The sequence below is a fragment of the Podarcis gaigeae genome, assembly GCF_964106915.1.
Source record: "Podarcis gaigeae genome assembly, chromosome: 14".
NCBI lineage: Eukaryota > Metazoa > Chordata > Lepidosauria > Squamata > Lacertidae > Podarcis > Podarcis gaigeae.
This window is the reverse complement of record NC_139690.1, coordinates 19,434,800-19,457,119: the sequence shown is the minus strand read 5'-3', so window position 1 is coordinate 19,457,119 and position 22,320 is coordinate 19,434,800. Positions and strand designations below refer to the sequence as shown.

General features: G+C 44.5%; 1 protein-coding gene across 3 annotated transcripts in view; it reads right to left on the bottom strand.

Moving 5' to 3' along the window:
• NTRK3 (neurotrophic receptor tyrosine kinase 3) overlaps window positions 1-22,320 on the bottom strand; it is a 414,011-nt gene that overhangs the window by 209,110 nt on the left and 182,581 nt on the right. For all 3 annotated transcript variants that reach the window (XM_083712570.1, XM_083712569.1, XM_083712571.1), the window contains exons 7-11: window positions 22,157-22,298; window positions 18,033-18,329; window positions 11,842-11,865; window positions 10,833-10,900; window positions 7,727-7,829 (exon numbers count right to left, since the gene is read on the bottom strand). In XM_083712570.1, the coding sequence (XP_083568696.1) occupies window positions 7,727-7,829; window positions 10,833-10,900; window positions 11,842-11,865; window positions 18,033-18,329; window positions 22,157-22,298 (634 nt within the window). The remainder of the gene's footprint in view (window positions 1-7,726; window positions 7,830-10,832; window positions 10,901-11,841; window positions 11,866-18,032; window positions 18,330-22,156; window positions 22,299-22,320) is intronic.

The following is a 22,320-nucleotide window of genomic DNA, read 5'->3' as shown; positions in this document are numbered from 1 at the left end:
ATCATTTCCTCCAACTCCCCAAGAGCAATGACGGTGAAAAGTATGAGCTGATGCCCAGTCCAGAGGGCACTGTAAATATCTGGAGGTGTGAAGCCTTGGGGGAAGGAAGCAAGAATTTGTGCATACTCCAGATCAGGGGTCTTGGGGGAAAGGTGGACAGCACAAAACTCCAGAGTTGTTGAATGGCTATTGCTAATGCAACAATTTCTTCTCTCCAGTTCCTTGCACTCTAGCAAGCCTTGCCACAGACCTGTTCCTTAACCTGTTGGACAGCTCCTCCAACTCACCAGGATGACACAGCATCGGCCAGGTAAGGTAGGAACAGGACACACAGCACCAGCAAGTCCCAGTTGCAGTGAGAGAGCGTACCTGAAGTTCACAAATGGTTATCACATCCATCCTAAAGTCTGTAGCTCATATGACACCAGGGTTGGAGTATTATGAGGAAAGGTTAAAAAAATTGGGGAGAGGATAGTTTAGAGCACTGTTTCCCAATCTTGGGTCACCAGCTGTTTTTGGACTACAGTTCCCATCACCCCTGATCACTGGTCTTGCTAGCTAGGGATGGTGGGAGTTGTAGTCCAAAACAGCTGGAGACCCAAGTTTGGGAAACACTGGTTTAGGGAAAAGGTGAGTAAGGGAATCATGTCACAGTTGTATAAAATTATGCACAGGGTTGAGATAGGAAGAATTTCTACCCTACTGTAACTCAGAGGCATCCAATTAAATTGAACACTGGGAAATTCGGGACAAAAGAAATTTTTTCTTAAAACAGTGCACAGTTAAAACTGCAAAACTGTTAAATTCATTCCCATGAGATCCAGTGATGGCTACCTACTTGGATGGCTCTGAAAGTGGATTAGACAAATTCATGGAGGATAAAGCTATCAGTTGCTGATAACCACAATGGCTATGTTCTGCCTTCCCTGTCTTGAGGCAGCATAACTCTGTATACTAGCTGCTAGGAATCACAGGTGGGGAGAGTGCTGTTAAGCTCATGTCCTGCTTGTGATCTTCCAATAGACATTGTAAGTACAGGGTCAGGACTCAGTGTGCTTTCAGACATGGGGAAGATTGTGCTAGCTTTCCTGATCATAATGGTAGCACCTCTATGACATTTTCTAATGTTCTTTTCACACTGCAGCACTTGTTGTGTTACGTAAATGTTGACCAATGTACTGTTGTGTTACGTAAATGTTGACACAATGTTCTAGGTCAATGGGGCTGCAAACTGTTTTTCTTCTTCTCTGGAATCAACTGGCACAAAAACGAGCGCTTAACATGTGGGATATTCCATTAGTTTTCTCAAATATAATGTGGAAATTAACAGGGGACCGTTGGGTCTTTAGCCTGGCTGGATCTAGCAGTGAAACTGTGCCCATGTTTTGTGAAAAGACTAGGGGATGACCTGCTGGGAAAGCCTTTGGGTCTTGGTATGCAATCTTTTTGTGATGGGGGTACAATTATGAGAGGTTGCACAGACATTCTGCTTGGTTATTGCTTTTTATGACCCAAGATTCGGTTTTCTTTAATGGATGGCAGGCTACCTGCAGAAAAGGAACCAGGCAGCTTTTACGATGCTGAAATCAAAATAGATATCTCTTCAATTTGGCAAGAGATAAAGCACTTATGGCTGTGAGTCCCTCTGAAACCACTTCTCAGGTTCAAAGGCAGGTGAAAATAAGGAATGTTGAGCAAAGAGAATGGATCCAGAGGCTTTTAAAACCCAATAAAACAACGGCAATACAAACACAGAAAGGTCAAAACCCTGACAAGTTCAGAATGCCCTAAAGCTCAGATGACTTTCGGGAAGAAGAAAAAATTTTCGCACTCGACACAGCACAAAAGCAAATCCAGGTAAGAGCCAGCAACAGCGATGCAAGCGAGAGCTCACATTTTGAACTGAGGATCAAGGATGGAACAATGTGTTATATGAGCAAAACATATGTATATTGAATGCAATTCAGGTATCAAGTTTGGAGAGCTGTCGCTGTCTCTCTCACACACTCTCCTCTCTCACACACATTCACATACACTCTAGAGGAATATTAATCAGGAATGGGTTCTCTCACAGCTAGGTGACCGGCCTATCTGCTTTGAATTTTGTGGTGCCATTCTCCAACCAAATGTTTTGAAAAAAGATGCATATGTTGGGGAAATGTGTGCATTAGGACACACATTTTAATGACAGCAACATGCAGAAATGCATCCTGTTAAGAAAAGTCACTTTGCGAAAAACGTGTAGCTTAGACAACATCACACACAAAAATGTTATACAGTATTAGATGAAACTTGCACAAAGTCGCTGGTGAATTTTCACGCTGATGCTTTCTGAAAATTTTTGCAAACTGGTTTAAAATTGTTGAGATCTTAACTGAAATTTGGAGAAATTGATAAATTTGTCCATCCCTGTTCATCAGACACTCTAGATGTGAGGAACCCCCCCCCCAACCCCAGTCTAGTGAGCTATCTGGGATTTGCCATACCTCAGAGAACAGAAAGAAATAGGTGTGTCTGCAGCATGGCCCCCTGCAATTGGTCAATGGCATTCTTGGTAGTGGCACCCACCCTGTGGAACACCCTCCCTTCAGATGTGAAGGAAATAAGCAGCTACCCTATCTTTAAAAGACATCTGAAGGCAGCCCTGTTCAGGGAAGTTTTTAATATTTAATGCTGTACTGTTTTTAACATTTGATTGGGAGCCGCCCAGAGTGGCTAGGAAACTCAGCCAGATGGGTGGAGTATAAATACTAATTATTATTATTATTATTATTATTATTATTATTATTATTATTATTTATTGAGCTGGAGTGGCTGGACCTAGTACAGTGGTACCTTGGGTTAAGTCCTTAATTTGTTCTGGAGGTCCGTTCTTAACCTGAAACTGTTCTTAACCTGAAGCACCGCTTTAGCTAATGGGGCCTCCTGCTTTCACCGCGCTGCCAGAGCACAATTTCTGTTCTCATCCTGAAGCAAAGTTCTTAACCCGAGGTAGCGGAGTCTGTAACCTGAAGCATCTGTAACCTGAAGTGTCTGTAACCCGAGGTACCACTGTATAGGTCTTTTATCAATGCCTGGTTAGCAGTGACAGACTTTCTGCTTATTCTGTCTCAGGATCTTGCAATTTTAGAGTCCAACACAAGCCACTTAGGGGTGGTGAACACCCACTGCAAACCCAGATGTGGTAACAGATATCCACAGCTCCAGCTTGGCTCTGCCAGACCTCTTCTGCATGTCTCCAAGATGACATTGCAAGAGTTGGTCCGCTTCTTTTCTTTTCTTTTTTTTAAAGAATGCTGGCATTCTTGGACTATCAGCTCAAAGGACAGTTACCATATGTTTATGGGGGAAAGCATTAAGGACCCCTAGTCATAATCAGATAGGCAGCCACTTTGCTTTAAGTGCCTATTAACTGATTCTAAATTACACCAGAACGGCTCTGCAAGTACTTTTGACATCCACATTCATATAGCTGCTCTGATCGGCGCTATTAGAAACGAATACCAAATGAGCCAATGATAATGTAATTCCTAAAACATCACAGAATGTGTTGCAAGCAATCATTGATTAGTCTTCCTCTTTTTCCATGGTTTCCCCCTCCCCACATCTCCTTTCATCTCATAAGCTTAAGGTTTCTAAGGCCTCGGAATGAGAGGGTTTTCATTCAGATCAAACTGATTGACGACCTTTAAAAATGAATTAAAAAGTCATTATTTAAAGTTGTATCAATGTCCATTTATACTTAAGTGGACCCGCTGAAATTAATTGTTGCAAGTACTTTCCATTGTTTCCAATGGGTCTTATCAGAGTAGAACTAGCATTAGTCACAGGCCTAACCTATTCATGAACTTCCAGATATATCTGAACCCTTTATGTCCTACTTTTCCAGTACGTTGGGCAGCTACGTTGCTAACAAGTAAATTTTGAAATAATACAAAAAGACTTTAACTAACCGCCATAAAACCATACAACCTAAAACCTAAGCACACGGATCACAAGAGTTAAGCAGAAGATTAATGCCATTTATTATCAGTCCCAGGAGAACAGGTGAGTTTTAATGGACAGAGAGGTCATAGCGGCAGGAGAACACATTTGGGGAATGATTTCACAAACCAGGGGCCAATACAGAGAAGGCTTTGTCTCTGCTAACTTCCAACCAAATGTCTGAAGGGCCTCAGACAATGGGCTGGGACATATAGGGGAAGTCTGCTCCATAGACACCTCAATCCAAGAATTAGGCTTTGTAGGTTAAAACTAAAGATGAGTTGAAATCACACACTGCCCCACAAGTAGCCACTCAGTTCAGACGTGGTATATTTGAGCAGATATTCCATTCATTCTTCAGGTGGCAGGAATAAATTATTGTAATATCCAGGGATTACTGAGATAAGCAACAGGAGTTGTAACTGCTTTTTTCTTTTTTTCTTTTTTAAGGGAAAGACAATAGTAGAGCATATGTTTTGCAAACGGAACATCACAGTTTCTTAGATTTCCAAATGTGGCCCCGGCCCTGAAAGGTTGGAGACCCCCCAATTTAAATATTAGGAATATGTGTTCACTATGGCCTACTAGTCCAGTGCAGGAATCACAGCTAAAGAATCCCTGACGTGTGGCCTCCTGATCGCTGTTTAAAAACCTCAAATGAAGGAGAGTCTACCACCTTCTGAGGGAGTCCATTCTACTGTCAAACAGCTCTTACTGTCAGAAAGGTCTAGTCAGAATCTCCCTTCTTGTAATTTGAATCCACTGGTTTGGGTCCTACCCTCTGAAGTAGCAGAAAACAAGGTGGCTCCATCTTAGTTCAGTTGGTAGAGCATGAGACTCTTAATCTCGGGGTCATGGATTCAAGCCCCACGGTGGGCAAAGAAAAAGAGCAGGGGGTTGGACTAGAGCAGGCATGGCTAAACCTGGCCCTCTAGCTGTTTTGGGACTACAACTCCCATCATACCTAGCTAACATGACCAATACTCATGGAAGATGGGAATCGTAGTGCCAAAACAGCTGGAGGACCAAGTTTGACCATTCCTGGACTAGAGGAACCTAATGGTCCCTTCCAACCCTACAGTTCTAAGATTCCAAGATATTCCATGTGTCAGTCATTCAGATATTTGAAGATGGCTATCATGTCACCTTCCCTGGAAAAGACCCTGATGTTGGGAAAGATGGAGGGCACAAGTAGAAGGGGACAACAGAGGACGAGATGGTTGGACAGTGTTCTCGAAGCTACCAGCATGAGTTTGACCAAACTGCGGGAGGCAGTGGAAGACAGAAGTGCCTGTCGTGCTCTGGTCCATGGGGTCATGAAGAGTCGGACACGACTAAACAACAACAATCATGTCACCTCTTAGTCAGTCTTCTCTTCTCTAGGTGAGTTTGGGCTACTGGACCAGCTGAAGTTTTCAAACATTTTCAAACCCTGCCCCAAGTATAATGCTCCACAGTGGTCATCACTTGGCCTGCTAAGGAAGGAAGCCTTTTTATTTGCCTGACCCAGCTTGGCAAATTGAAATGTGCGCTGTTAAGCCAACAAATGATTCAGATGGGCATTAACTCAGTACTAATGAACAGGGAACGGTGCGCAATTAAACCAACTGTGCATGCAACAACAATTTGGGAATTTGTGAGCTCTGTATCTAATTTAAATGCCTCCCAATTACTTTCCATGGCTAAGTGTCCCAAAGATGCTGTGGCATGGATAAATGCCCCCACAAAATAAATAGGAAACTTCCAGTCATTCCTTGTGCTTACGCAGAGCTCCTGACTAGATAAATCAGGGAAGGGGGAAAGGAGCTCTCCAAGGGTTGAGGCACATTCATGTACTGCGGATTCTGCTTAACAACCTGACCGATAAAAAGGCTCTAAAAAAGAAAAAAAGAATTAACTCTGCAGAGGGACATTTATGGCTATGATTTATGAGAGAAGTAATGGAAAGTACAACTTGGTACAAGAGCTTATCAAAGGAAGAACGGTTATTCCTTGTTAAAAGACCCAACACACACAGTCAATGAGGATCATGCAAGACACTGGCCAATCTCACAACTTGTGGACAGCTTCAGTTGTCATTCACAGTTTAGGTTTAATAAGTGAGTGGTGTGTGTATGTGTGTGTGAGAGAGAGAGAAAGAGAGGGAAAGAGGGGGGGGGGATAGAGAATTTTCCCAGCCTGCATATTTATCACACCATGGTATTAAGATGAACTTTTTAAAGCTTCATTTTGCTGCTCATTTTAAACTGTCTGTTCAAAATTTGCTATCGTTAGCCAGTTGAAATTAATACACGCATGTGGTGGCTTTTCAAACATCTCAGCTGATGCTTTAAATTATGATTGTATTTTACTGTCATTAATGTTTCCTGTAAGCCGCCTTGAGGGAGCTTTGTTGTAAAAGGCAGCTTAGGAATCTTCCATCACAGAAGCAAAGCACAGTGGAGTTGGATGGGAGCTCAGTGGTCATCTACTGCAATCCCCTACAGTGCAGGAATCACAGCTAAACTTTGAAAGGAAAAATGTAAAATATTCATTACCCTGGTCCTTGATAGATACTTGTGGAGTGATGGATACAGAGCTCCAACTGGGTGAATTTGGAATATAAATCAGTTTTCCCCCGTCCTGCACCTCCCATTCAAAAACTCTCAACCCAGTCTGCTCTCAGACATCACCCACCCACCAACCCACCTGCCTGCCTGCCTTCTTGCTTACACGCAGTTCAGGGAGTGGCACTGGCTTTCAACTTCCTCTCCCTCCATATCCTTCCTCCTCCTTAGTGGTGGGTTTAGTTCCAGGCAAGAGGACTAACCTGTTAAGACTCTTCACTCTTCCAGGAAGAAGGCGGAGCCTAGAAAGGGCCTCCTGGTCTAATTAGGATAAAAAGCATCAGTTGCATTCCAGACCTCATGACAGCAAATGGGTAAGGGCTGTAGCCTAGTGGTAGAGCATCTGCTCTGCATGCAGAAGGTCCCAGGTTCAATCCCCAACACCTCCAGGTAGGGCTGGGAAATGTTCCCTGCCTGAAACTCTGGACAGCTGCTGATAATCATTGTAGAATGATAGTACTGAGCAAGATGGACCAGTGGTCTAACATGGGATAAGACAGGTTTCCTATGTCTACTTAGGATTATCCATGGTCCAGCAACTTCACCCAACTCTGCCTGCAGCCTCAATAAGCATCAGAAGATCCAGTGGAAAAGAAATCAGCTTTGTGTAAATTAGGTACGGCCCCTAATCTTAGAGAAGGGACAGAGAGCCTGGAAGTCCAGTCCACGATTCAACCTTGAACCCATGACATTCTTCATTGTATTTACAATCAGTCCCTCTTTCCTGCTCTATAATTTTAGGCTTCAATAAGAGAATTACCCAATATTTCACTTTGTCAGTGGAACAAACACTGTTCGCTACCAAGCAATCTTAAAAGCTGAAGTCCACTAAAGACTACATTACAAACCAATTAATTAATAGCAGTGACCACCACTGCACACAAGCCATTCATCTTTTTCTGGGGGTTCTGCTGGGGATCACAACACCATGAAATGAGAGATCCCCAACTTCACACTACTTAGTGTTACAAATACCTGTTTCCAACACGCAATCACATTTCCAGCGTGAACATACTTGTAAACCAAGAACCAGTGTCAGAAAGTTGGCATGAATATAATTCTCCCCACCTTGTCCCACCCAACACCCCTCCCAGGAAATAACTCATTGGTGGATGGAGGAAGAGATTGACCTGTACCTTTCATTCCAAACTTTGATCGCCGACCATACTTGTTGATCATAATAAAGAGGACCACCAGGAGGACACAGGCAAAGGCCGCAAGCCCAACAGCTATGGACACCTGTAAAGGACACCCTAGGCATTAGAGGCCACGTTGAATATTATTACTGAAACACTCAAAGCAATTTGCACTCAAATTTACAATCTAACATTGTGCCCATGTGCGTGCATTATTTAAAGCAATGAATGAATTTACAGAAAACAAAGAAGAGAGAACAAAGAGGGGAAAAAGAAAGGAGATACACAGAGTCATATATCAGGGGTAGAACATCTGCTTTGCAAGCAGGAAGTCCTAAGTTCAACTCCCAGCATCTCTTTGGGAAAAGATGGGAGAGACCCCTTCCTAAAATCTTGGACAGCCATTACCTGTCAGTACAAGACAGTACTGCTGTAGATGTACCAACAGCCTGACTCCCATGGAGATGGCAGATTTAGGACATCAGAAAATGTTTTATGTGGAGTTAATCACATACCCATCTGGAGTGATGGGAACATACAGTCATATGTGGTGGGATTGTGGTATAAAAATATCGGAAATTGTGGGTAGGAAGATGGAAATTTCTAACTTAATGGTTCTTATTAGCCTGAGTAGCACCGAGTTAAAAACAAAAGAGGAATGTAAGTGGGTAAAACTGATGGTAACTGCAGCCTCTTCTGCATTGGAAAAATGCAGAAGAGCTAGGGGTGAACCAATGGAGGAAAAAAAATTGAATAATATTATAATTTTAGAATATTTAACTGTGAAGATACACAGAATGAAAGGGTTTAAGGTCAGTGAGAAAGAGGATTGGTTTGAGAAGATATTGAATTATTTGGGTAGATTTGAACAATTAGGGGCAATTAAAATGTTAAAAGTTAGGTAAACCTTGTGGTGCAAGGAGTGTTAATGTATATAGAATTGTACATATGGTCAATTTGAATATGTTATTATTGATTATGTAAACTCAATGTATCAGCCGCCTGGGGGGTTTCACTGTTGGATTTTGGTTGTTGGTAAAAAATAAAGATAAATAAATAAATAAAAACATACTACCAAAAAAAAAAAAAAATCATATACCCCTCTAGCTCAGCATTGCTTCTGAACACCATTTGCTTGAGATCACAAGTGGAGAGGAAGATCACAGTTGTACTCTGGTCCTGTTTTCAGGTTTCCCATAGGGGTCTGGTTAGCCACTATGAGAGCTGGAACCTGCACTAAGGTGAGCCTTGTGTTCTTATGACAAGGAGCAAGGATTTGGATGCAAGTTCCGGTCAAACATCCACTTGGAGGGAGACCCAGTTTTCTGCCAAATAGTGCAAGGAATGGCCCAGAAACAATATTCAAAAACAGCGGCATGAAATACTCATCAAGGGCAGAAACAACAACTGCTTCTCCATGAAAACACTGGAGGAGGGATCCTCAGATGAAGCCAGAGAAAAGGAGGGGGGGCGGAGATGAAGAGAGCAGCAGGATTGGCTCAAAACAGAACGCTTTGTTGGAGGCAAGAGGAGGCAGCCGCTCCCTTCTGCACATATTGACAGAATATTTATTCCTGGCTTTTCAGTACACAGACAGCATTCTCTCTGGGGTTCTTCCTTCTGCATTAGGGAAAATATTCATTCTGCTCTGTGAAACTTGCTTTGCTTGTTTATATATAAAAACCGGCAACCGGCAACCATTTCCTTTAAAAAATGAATTACATATCACATAAAATAAAGAGAGGTTTTGTTCCTTGCAGACTAGTGCCTTACCCAGTCTTGGATTACCGTCATGCTTTTATTTATACATGTGGTGGTTGCTGTTGTGTATGTTTCTATGTGTTTGCTTTATCATATCTGCCTAGTTGTTTTCTGCATTTCTTTCTAACTGCAGTCAGCAAGATGGGAAGTCGTGTTCATGTGTAAGGGCATAAGAAGAGCCTTACACATCTTGGAGGTCACAGGCCACAGAGAAGTTACGTTGGCCTCAACTAGAGCCAGGGCTTTTTCGGCTGTGGCTCTGATCTGGTGGAACGCTCTGTCACAAGAGACTAGGGCCCCGTGGGACTTGACATCTTTCCGCAGGGCCTGCAAGACAGAGCTGTTCCACCAGGCCTTTGGTCAGGGCACAGCCTGACTCCCTCCTTTGGCAATCTTCACAGAACTCTAGCCCAATGGTTGCCATCAATTTGATTTGAATTAATTTTATAATGAAATGATTTTAGAATGTTCTACTATTTTATTGTTGTTAGCCGCCCTGAGACCGGCTTCGGCTGGGGAGGGCGGGATATAAAAATAAAAATTATTATTATTATTATTATTATTATTATTATTATTATTATTATTATTATTGGATCAGGCAATGACCCATGTTGTCCAGCATCTTGTTCTCAAAGTGCCCATCCAGAGTTCTGTGGGAAATCAACAAGCAGGACCTGAGCACAAGAGCACTTGCCACTCCTGTGGTTTCCAGCAGAAATAAGGGGTCAGCTTTAGCTTTCTTCCTGACACACAATGGCAACTAATTTTTCCTCAGAGTAGACTACCAACATTTCTCCAATGAAAATAGGGATGGCTTATTCTGTAACAACAACAATTTCTTCTTCCTCCTCCCCTTCTTCTTCTTCTTTTTCTTCCTCCCTAAAACAACTCCTTCCTCAGTGCCAACCATTTCACACCTTATGAGCAGCCAGCTTTGATGTTGGTGCGGCCACCAGGAATCGCCCAGTTGGCACTGACCTGTGACAGGGCCTTTTCAGTGGTGGTTCCCCAGGTAATTTTAAAGTCTTCCTGTCTACCCAGGCATTTAGTGACTGAAGAGTACCTTTCGTTGGATGGGTAGATTTAAACAAAAACAAAAGCCAACAACCTGAAACTGTTTTTAGGATTTTTAAACTGTAGCTGTTTTTTTTTTTTTTTAATTTCAATTGTTATTAGAATATTTTGATTGCTTTAGAATGCCTTTGCTTTGAAATTGTGTAATTGTTTTGCTGCCCTGGGCTCCTTGGGGAGGAAGGGTGGGCTATAAATTTGATGAATAAACAAACAAACAACAAACAAACAAACACAAATCCACTTTTCCTACCATCTAACCCACACAACTTACCCCAAACGTGTCTTCCTCTGGCTTATGTGTCACAGTGATAAGAGGAGTAGGACTGGGACTGTACTCAACTGAAGCCAAAAGAGAAAAGAATAAATGTTTGTTTATTTAGTTAGTTTTGCATTACACGAAATACTGCAAGCACAACAAACAAGGCTATATATATTTCCCATTAAAAACAACAACAACAACAGAAAACCGTAAGTTGTTATTTCAAAAGCTGTTATTTCAAAACACTTAAAACCATTTTAAAGCAAAAAGCAGAAATAACCCCCCCACACAAAAATCAACCCAAAACAGTTACCCTCAGAAGACTCTACCATAACAGCCTAAGACCTACAGTATGCGGGGGGGGGGGGGGGAGGGATGTAGTCACCTTCCAGTGAAAGGAAAGTGGAGAGCAGGGGGCAGCCAAGTCTCCCACAATCTGGGAGCAGCCACCGAGAAGGCCCTGTTTCACGTCCTCACCAAATGTGCCTGTGGACCACCAGTGGGACCGAGAGAAAAGCCTCCCCAGAAGATCTGAAAAGATCATATTGGGAGATATGATCCTTCAGATACCCTGGACCTATGAGGCTTGGTCACAACCAGTACTCTGAATTGTGCCCACCAGCACAACGTATGTGAGGGAAAGCATTCAGTTTGCACTCTCCAGGTTAACAAACCTGATGCCATCATTGCTGGTTTTTAGGAGCCGGGCTAAGACATCCCTAAGGCTTTTGGTTGTGAGTTTGGTATAGTGTCTGGCCTACTTTGCATGTTGCTTTTGTGTTACTGTGGTTATGTAGGATTAATCCTTTCTATGTTAATGGTGGGATGAACACTTCTAGGAATTCTGTTGTATTACACTTTTTCTATGTATTTGGTTTTTAACTGACTGCCAAGTTGTTCGGCCTATTATAGATTTAGAATTCATTTTGAGACATCTTTGTGGAAAGCAATGAAAAATGGAATAAACTGTAGCAGCAGTAACAATAATAATTGTTAGTTCAATCAATGAGAAGAGACTTACATGTGACAATGCCATCTGAAATGCCTGCAAAATGAAAAGAGACAGAAGAAGGAAGTGGCACAGTTAATGGCACTATCAAAGGACAATACCATTCATATTACTATTCATTTTTTTAAATCATTTTAATTTTCCGAACAACGCATGCAACATGTAAAACATCAGAGAAAGGGAAGTGGTGAGAATACAGATCATGTTTGTGTTATCAAGCACACACTGCAATGGGTTAATTCCACCTACCTCCCCGCCCCCTTTTAGGTTATTCCACTTTCTAAGGTAGTCTGTTCCACCACTGAACAACTCTTACCATCAGAAAGTTCTTCCTAATGTTTAGTGGGAATCTCCTCTGTCGTAGTTTGGAGCAGGTGGAAACTAGCTTGCTCTGTCTTCCATGTGACAGCCCTTCAAATATCTGAAGATGGCTATCGTATCACCTTTCAGTCTACTCTTCTTCAGGCTAAACACACCCAGTTTCCTCAACCGTTCCTCATAAGGCTTGGTTTCTAAACCCTTTATCATCTTGGTCACCCTCCCCTGCACGCATTCCAGCTTGTCAATATCCTTCTGAAAATGTGGTGCCCCAAACTGGACACAATAGTCCAGGTGTGGTCTGACCAAGGCAGAATGGAGCAGTACTATTACTCCCATAAATCTGCACACCATTTTTCTGTTGGCGCAGATCACAATCTACATTCATATCCTACCTTTCATCTAAGGAGCTCAAAGCAGCAGGAACTGAGCCTGAGACCTTTTGTGCTCCACTGAGCTATGGCATTTCCCTATCTTCCAGGTGAGCTGGACAACTCTGTCCCAACCCTTCCAAGTGGCTGAATTCTTCGCTGGCCATGCAGCCAAGGTGGTACCCCTAGAGGAAACCATCAAGGACTTCCAGCAGATCCTTACAGGAGAACATGACCACCTCCTAGAACAGACTTTTTACATTGTCAGGCCTATTGATAGAAGACAGCTGAAGACAGCCATGTACGGGGAAGGTTTTTAAAACATGTTTAATGTTTTATTATGTTTTTATAGATGTTGGAAGCCACCCAGAGTGGCTGGGGCAACCCAATCAAATGGGTTGGGTGCAAATAATAAAATGATGGTGATGGTAGTTTGGTGCTAACACGATCCAGCCAGACACACCAGCCTTTCATAAGCCCTTGACTTGTGAGAATCAGCATCCTCAAATAAATATTTCCTCTAACAGCTGGTCAGAGTCCTTGGTATATATACTCTTTTTAACACCTCCGGGTGACATTCAAGTTACACAGGTACAGAACATCGCCTTTTCATTTATCCACTTGTGAGGCAAACTACACACACACACAAACACCCTGATACGAAGAGGACTTGACAAGGCTTTGAAGACAGAGGATGCCCAGAATAATTTAGCAGTGCTATCTGTTAAAAGTGGCATCTGGAACGCAATGCAAAGAATAGGACAGTACAACCCCCAGGGAGGGTTGCAAGTGGAGCTCGCAGTGAACTGAAAGCTCTGTTGACAAAGAGGGATTTGGTTATGCTGAGACACCATCCGCCACATCAGCACTTCCTGACCTCAATGTAGGTCACAACAAAAGTTTGTCTGCGGGGAATGGTTTTCATGTTTGCTTGTTTATTGGTTTGGGGTGTATCTCAACTTGATTTTAAAACCCAGGTCAGCAACTCCCCATGCCTGGAGTGGGGGTGTGTGTGTGGAAAAGAGCGCTGGTCCTGTGCTGTGAATGGAATGGGATGAATACGGAGTTATAACTTGCCCTTCAGGCACATCATCAGAGGGGCTTACGATAAAATAGTTTGGACACCACAAAACAAATAACCCATTAAACCAAAAACTGAGCTCAAAAGAGAAGAATCTATGAGCCTGAATAAAAGAGGCTATCAAGAGTTTAAAAACTTGGGTGGAAAGTCAGTGGCAGAAAGATATCAAGACGCTGGCAGAGCGTTCCATAGCAAGGGGACCACTGCTGAAAAGAAATTGAAAGGGTGAGGGAACCAAGGGAAGAGTCTCTGGTGATGTTGGGGATCAAATCAGGGATCTTCTGTATGCAAAGCAGATACCCTTCCAGTGAGCTAAGGCCCTTCATCTTATTGCTATGTGTATAACATGTTCATACTAAAGAAACAGAAATGTATGTCATCCACAAGGCTGCTCAATAAGTTTTATTAAATACAGCCGAATTGCCAGTATAGAAGAAGGATCTGAAGCCACCATTTAGCATTAGCTTATCCTCATTGCACAATAGGATGACACCTTAAGCTCTGATCTGCAAGAGGCTTACCTGTGTGTGAAATACTGCCTAATCCCCTGAGAAAATGTATGACGCTACATGCTAGCTAAATTAAGCATCTCTTTTCATCTACCAATGAGCGGAACACACAGGGTTTGATTTGAGGAACCCTAATCGTATTGTGCTCAGAACACGCCGTAGGTTCACAGCAATTCCATTTCAAAGTGGGATGAATCCTGAGGAGGGAGGGATCGTGAAGACTTTTTAAAATGTGGATCCACTTGCTACAAAACAGTGACTGTTTCCTAATTGCAGAAGACCTACCTGGAACCCTGAACACTGCATTACACCAGGTCTGACTGTTTGCTCTGCTAACCCAGACTAGTGGTAGAACATCTGCCTTGGCGTCAGGGTCAACCCCTGACATTATTGGGTTTACTTGGGAAAGACCTACTCCAGGCATAGGCAAACTCGGCCCTCCAGATGCTTTGGGACTACAACTCTCATCAACCCTAGCTAACAGGACCAGTGGTCAGGGATGATGGGAGTTGTAGTCCCAAAACATCTGGAGGGCCAAGTTTGCCTATGCCTGACCTACTATCTGAAATTATGGAGAACTGCAGCTGGTTAGTGTAGGCCAGGAGTAGGGAATCACTGACACATCAGCCAAATTTGGCCCATCAAGCCTCACCTAAACCGCACCCACCTGTTCCATACCCTGATTTCATACGTGAGATCAGGTGTGGGGCAGGTTCTGATGTGGCTACAAAGGAACAATTGGGATCTTAAAGTAAGCTCCTCACTGTCCCTTCATGGGAGCAAGACATGCTCTTCCTGCCCATCACTTGATAGGCAGTGGGGTGGGCACCTTATTCAAATAGCAGTAATAGTTTGCTTTGAAGCCACTGCTAAACAGAGATTTCCCCCCCTCTGTTTTTTCCAGAGGTTTCAATGGAAACTGATTGGTGTTACTGGAGAAGCAAAACCTCTTGGGCTGTGGTTTCCAAGCAAGTAGCTGGCTGTCATGTGTTTGTGAAGCTCTGGACAACGGACTTGGACAGGCAGGTGGAACAACCCACCTGTTGATCCGTGGCATTTGTTTATTCGCATGTAGGTAGTCTTACCCTCTTGTCAACACTGGTCCAAGGTGGTGGAGCCAGCTAAGGATCTGGCCAGCTGGGGCAAAAAGGTTCAGTGCATACAATACTGAGCTGGATGGACCAATGGTTTGGCCCAGTACATATGGTTCCTTCCTCTCTTCCCAGTATGCTATACTGTGACTGGCAGTAGGGCTTTCCCGTGACTTGCTACATGAGAGCCCTTTAATCAGAGAAGTTGTGGGTGGAATTTAGAACTTCAATATGTGCTACACAGCCCAGAGTGAATTAATTTGGGCCTATTTCATATGGCAGGGTGGGGGTGAGAGAAGCAAGTGAGCTGGGGAAAGTGTTCCTGGACTGAGCCACATTAGACTACAGATAAGGCAGGTGGGGAACCTGTGGCTCTCTGGATGTTGTTGGACTAACATCTCCCATAATCCTCAACCACTGATGGGGCTGATGGGAGTTGGAGTCCAGCAACATTTGGAAGTCTTCAGCATACCTGCCAACATTTCTCTGATGAAATTAGGGTTAGTCTATCAACAACAACTACAACAACAATTATTATTATTATTATTATTATTATTATTATTATTATTATTATTATTATATTTAAACCCCACTCATCTGACTGGGTTGCCCCAATCACTCTGGGTGGCTTCCAACATACAGTGGTACCTCGGGTTACATACGCTTCAGGTTACACACTCCGTTAACCCAGAAATAGTGCTTCAGGTTAAGAACTTTGCTTCAGGATAAGAACAGAAATCGGGCTCTGGCAGCATGGCAGCAGCAGGAGGCCCCATTAGCTAAAGTGGTGCTTCAGGTTAAGAACAGTTTCAGGTTAAGAACGGATCTCCGGAACAAATTAAGTACTTAACCCGAGGTACCACTGTATATAATAAAACACACACACACAAATAAAAAAAATAAAACTACTGCTTTTTTCTGGGGGGATGCAGGGGTATGCATACCCCTAAACATTCTGTGGATCTTTGTACTTTTGTCCATTTACTGTATTTATTTTCCCTGATTTGAACTATAAAATGGTGATTTTCTTGAGTCAAAATGAGAGTACCCCTAATTTTTTTTTTAAAGCACTGAATAAAACATTAAACGTCACATAATTCCATACCCTACAACATTTCTCCATTGAAAATAGGGACATCCTAAGGAAAAGTGGGACATTCTGGGATCAAATCAGAAACTGGGACAGCAGTCCATGGCAAATAGGAACACTTGCAGGGTCTGCTTCAGACTCCCTACCCCTGAAATAGATAATTGCATAACTGAAAACTGGATTGCATCACTGCCACCCTGGGTTCCTTTTTCAGAAGGAAGAGCTGGGTAGAAATTCAATAAATAAATGATAAATTTTCCCTATTATATACATATTTAAATAAGCCTCTCTGCACACATAGAACTAACATGTTGTGCTAGGGGTGGGGTGAGTTCTTGCATAGCTTGTCCCCTGGTGAGATAATTTTGCACAAACCAGGAGTTGTTTTCGATAGTCTCAACTTTCCTACCCCCAGCCAGTGGCGCGAGCCCATAAATGGTCTTAGAACCTCATTTGCTGCTTGTGTGAACTAGTCCTTTGCCAGAAAGCTTATCAGCCTCCAAGCCCCAAATATAATTTCTCTGCTCCAGTCTAAGACGGCTGGGACCTCAACAGATAGCTTGTTCTCCAAGGGAAGGATTCCACTTTTAATGGGCTATATCTCATCTGCAGTGAGGGCTTCATGTATAGCGAGGTATAAATAATAAATTAGAATACCATTGGTATCGCACTCTCTAAATATAGCAAAATGTCCTATTTTGCTGTGGGAGACAGGGCTGTGGGAGACAGAAAAGGGCGCTCCTCTTTCTCACAGCAGCATTCCAGACGGCAGCAAGCATGCCTATGCCTGCAAAATCTAATTCTACAGGGGCCTGCTTAAGCCAAAATTGGAAGGCACTGCAAGGGCCCTGTTGCTCTTTCTCCTAGATTGCAGGAATGTAAAATTGCTTGTTGTGTCCTCTTGTGGAGAGGGGGAAAGAGCAAGAGGGAAAAAATACAGGCCACATTCACCTCACACATTTAAAGCACTGTGACACCACATTAACAGACCCTCCCAAGTGTCTCTATTTTCCGGGGACAGTCATCCCGGTTTCTGATTTGATCCTGGAATGTCCCACTTTTCCTTAGGACATACCTGGTTTCAACAGAAAATTGTTGGAGGGTATGGAGATATGCGACCCCCCCACAAGCCAAGAAGTAACTATACAACCTTCGGAAGACATCTGAAGGCAGACCTTTATAGGGAAGCTTTTAAATGTTTAATGTTTTACTATGTTTTTATATATGTCGGAAGCTGCCCAGAGTGGCTAAGGTAACCCAGTAAGATGGGTGGGATGATGATGATGATGATGATGATGATGATGATGATGATGGAATAGGTTGTCCCTAGTTTCACTGGAGAAATGTTGGAGGGTATGTGTTACACAACCCAGGCTTCCCCCAAAGAATCCTGGGAGCTACAGTTTGTTAAGGATGGTGAGAATTGTATGGAGAGCCGTATTCTGCCTCTCACAGCTACAAGGCCCAGAGTTCCCAGTGAAAAGGAATTGATTCTTGAACTGGATTCAGGCCAGCTCAGGTGTTTCCCAGTCAGCCTGGGTCAGAGCTGAGCTGGGGCCCCAAATCTCGGGCCTAGGTTAAGGGAGGGAGGAGGCTTTTCACAGCCTCAGTTCAGCCACAGATCTCATCAGAGTTGGTAATTCTGGAGCCCTCTGAGGTTCTTCTGTGAGTTTCTCCTCAGGGACAGAAAAGAAGAGGGGTGAGGGAGAGGAGCTGGAAGATTGCAAGCTGTCAGTCTCTCACTTGGAAAGGGTTTCTCCAGGAAGTGCCCTCTGACTGTCTGGTTAGCCGTTCCCAGGTAGTTGGTGGCGACGATGGTGTAGTTGCCATTGTTGTAGTGCGTCGGGTGGTTGAAGAGCAAGCAGCCATCGGACACTTCCCCCTCCTGGAAGAACTCCATGCGGATGAACTCTGTCTCCCTGAGAATCTGGCCATTGTAGAGCCAATGGATTTGGGGCGGAGGGTTCCCGTGCACCGAAAACTCAATGCAGTGCTCCATGTGGCGGATGGGCTCCAATAAGCTGATCACCCGGGGAGGATCTGAGCAAGGGAAGACAAAAGGCAACATGAAAACGGCAGCCTACAAAGGACAGCACAGTCTCAACAGCCTTGGCTTTCTGGGAAACATGAAAGGAGGGAAGGTGGACCTAACTTGCAAAAAGTTTTTGAGGGTGCAAGGTAAAATATAAAGAGGAAACTCTCTCTCCTCTTTTTTTCTTTGGTGTGGTGAGGGACATTCGTCCTTGAACTCTGCCCCCGCCTGCAAAATGCAGTCACTACTTTCACAACCTGCAAGGAAAGCTCTGGGATGGCTCAGTTGGTAGAGCAGGAGACTCATAATCTCAGGGTCAGGGGTTGGAGCCCCATGTTGGGCAAAATAATCCTGCATTGCAAGAAGTTGGACTTGATGACCCTCGTGGCCCCTTCCATCTCTACAATTCTAAGATGCCTCTTATTTAGGACAGGAGTGGGGAAGCAGTGAGCCAGTGTGGTGTAGTGGTTAAGAGCAGTAGTCTTGTAATCTGGGGAACCGGGTTCGCGTCTCCGCTCCTCCACATGCAGCTGCTGGGTGACCTTGGGCTAGTCACACTTCTCTGAAGTCTCTCAGCCTCACTCACCTCACAGAGTGTTTCTTGTGGGGGAGGAAGGGAAAGGAGAATGTTAGCCGCTTTGAGACTCTTTCGGGTAGTGATAAAGCAGGATATCAAATTCAAACTCTTACTCTTCCAGATGTTGTTAGACCAGAATGGGTGGGGAACCTCTGCCTGGCCTTCAGAACTCTTCCCAGGCCACCCCTCTCACTAGCCCTGCTTCTTATCCTGTCTTTGTCTGTCTAGAATGAGTCTGATAATGCTTCCTCTGGATGAAGAGAATTTTTGACTGTTTGCAGAAAAATAGCCTTCTGTACCAAAGATAAAATTTGCATTTGTTGCTTCATCCCCTTTTGGCCTTTGGAAGCTGGCTCAGAAGAGAATGTGCCCATTGACCTGAGAAAGGTTCCCCATCCCTGGACCAGAACCCCCCATTGACCCTTGGTCATGCTAACTAGGACTGATAGGTGTTACAGCATGACAGCACCCAGAAGATTGCAGGTTCCCTATCCTGCAGAATCTACAGTCCAGCTTGGCTGGGCAGGGGAGGTTGGCAGGATTGGTTGGTGTAGCTGGTAGGCAGGGTTGGTAGGGCAGGATTTGTGGACAGGGTTCCCCACTTCCTATTCCAACTTAAAGGCATTCTTGTGGATGCAGGAAAGCAGCAGCAGGGCACCTGTGGCCTCCCAGGGGTTGTTGGACTCCAACTCCCACCAGTCTCTGGCAGCCTGGCTAACAGTCATGGGTTATAGCAGTTCTAATCTAGTGACATGCCTCACCATGGAAGTAGAATTTTAATGCAGGTTATGGGTATCCTGTACAACCAATACACAACAAAGTATTGGAGCAACATTCAGGTTCACAAATATCTCCAATCTCTTTGTTCATTGGAGTACCCAACACTTGTCACTGCACACATTTGAAGATGGAATACGAGGGGGGAAGGTGTTAGATAAGGACAAGTGAGATTCTGAGTGGGAAAATGGCTGCTTCTAAAAGCATTCTGTGGATAGCCCCTGTGCAGAGTGGTGACAAATGTTTGACTGACAGTGAAGCTAGTTGCTCGGGCACCCAGGGCGGTGCAAATGCCCTGCACCTGGGGGCAGGGCAAGCCGCCCACGGGGTAGGGCAAGCTGGGGCAGAGCATGCCGCGTGGAACCTCCATGGAGTCTGCAAGCCCAACGTTGCCGTTTCGGGCAGCGTGGAGCCTGCAGGTGCCCGAGCCACCGTGTCTCTCCCAGGGGAGATGTGTGGCTCAGGTGTGCTGCAGGCAGGCCCTGCGGTCACCCTCCTCAGTGGTGACACCCGGGTCAGACCGCACCCACCACACACCCCTTCTTACGCCACTGACTGACAGATCACATTTACAGTGGTACCTCAGGTTAAGTACTTAATTCATTTCAGAGGTCCGTACTTAACCTGAAACTGTTCTTAATCTGAAGCACCACTTTAGCTAATGGGGCCTCCTGCTGCTGCTGCTGCTGCTGCCGCACCGCCGAAGCACAATTTCTGTTCTCATCCTGAAGCAAAGTTCTTAACCTGAAGCACTAGTTCTGGGTTAGCGGAGTCTGTAACCTGAAGCGTATGTAACCTGAAGTGTATGTAACCCGAGGTACCACTGTATATCCTACCCTTTTCTCCAAGGTGCTCAAAGTGGCGTATATCTCATTTAATTCCCACAACTACCCTGTGTGGTAGGTTAAGCCCAGAAGTTGTGACTGGCCCAAGGTCACCCAGTGAGATTCATGGCTGAGTGGAGTTTTGAACCCTGGCCTCCCAGGTGTTCATCCAGCACTCTGACCACTGCACCACACTGGCTTTCAGTGTAGAGAACAGGCCCCCTGCTACATCCTTCATACTTTATTATTTCAGGTCATAATACTTATGTTGCGAGTACGATACAGCTGTAAGCTGACATACATCATGGCGAGCATCCATATATCCTAATGGAGTTTGGCTGTGCATCCCAGCGGGGAACATGATGCACCTTTTAGCCATTGGGCAGGACTGTGAGCATTACAAAGGCGGAGAATCTTCTGTCCCCTCTTCAATATTTCATTTCTGACTATCTTGCTACGCACTTATGGAATTCCACTCAGCTGCTGCTCTGCACATAAAATTGAAGCGCACAGGCATACATGGGCAAGCTGGAGTGTGGAAGCTAATTCTCTGCCATTCGCAAGCCTCTGGGGGTGGGGAGAAGAGTGTTAAGGAAGTGTGCACATATTAGGAAAGATTCTCAAGGATTTGACCCATGGGAAAACATTTACAGATGTAGGAAGCTACTGCAACACTCAACAGTCTCCTGGGCAGCAATTTCCAAATCTGTAAACCATGGCAGAACAGTTCAGCATGTTCCAAGAGAAAATAACACAAATACTGAAGTCTCCCATGTGGCCAAAATCCCCAACTTCAGAGTAGTGTGCCTGATGCATCTCTGTATGATTTACCGCTCTGCCCTTGCTTCCTTCTAGTCAGCCTCTCCCTGTTGTGGATGCACTTAATCTCTACATTGGCAGCAACTGGATCACTCTTAATGCATACATAAGTAGGTAAGGAATAAATGTAAAGGGACCCCTGACTATTAGGTCCAGTCATGACCGACTCGGGGGTTGCGGCACTCATCTTGCTTTATTGGCCAAGGGAGCCGGTGTACAGCTTCCGGGTCATGTGGCCAGCATGACTAAGCCACTTCTGGCGAACCAGAGCAGTGCACGGAAATGCCATTTACCTTCCCGCCGAAGCGGTATCTATTTATCTATTTGCACTTTGACGTGCTCTCGAACTGCTAGGTTGGCAGGAGCAGGGACTGAGTAACAGGAGCTCACCCCGTCGCGGGGATTCGAACCGCCGACCTTCTGATCGGCAAGTCCTAGGCTCTGTGGTTTAACCCACAGTGCCACTCGCATCCCCAGGTAAGGAATAGTTGAGGACAAATGGCGGTCAGTGGGGCAGTGCCTCGTTTGCCCTACTGGACCAGTCTTCTCTGGCTGGGCCTAAACTGCATGTTGGTTGAGAGAGTGGGCATGTCTATTAGTAGTAGCCTCTCTTTCACTCTGAGGAACCCTGGAGAAATCTCTGCATCCTTGCAGAACAATTCCCAGTTCTGCTTTGGGAATTCTATGATAGATATGGAATGTGTTTCTAGTGTAGAATTGCCATGCATCAAGATCTAAGTTTTTGTGTGCTGTGTGTTCAAATGAATACTTTCCATGTCATTGCCCTCCCTCTCTGTCTCCCATGAACCCTCACCTTTCCCTTTCCCCATTAACTTACAATATACAGTGAGGAGCACACTTGCATTAGACATCCCCACCACGTTCTCGGCAATACACGTCAACAGAAACCCGTTGTCCTCACTCGTAACATTCACCAGGGTTAGATTGATGGAATGGACATTGGTCCAGTTGGCGTTTGTCTAAAAATAACCGAGAGAGAGG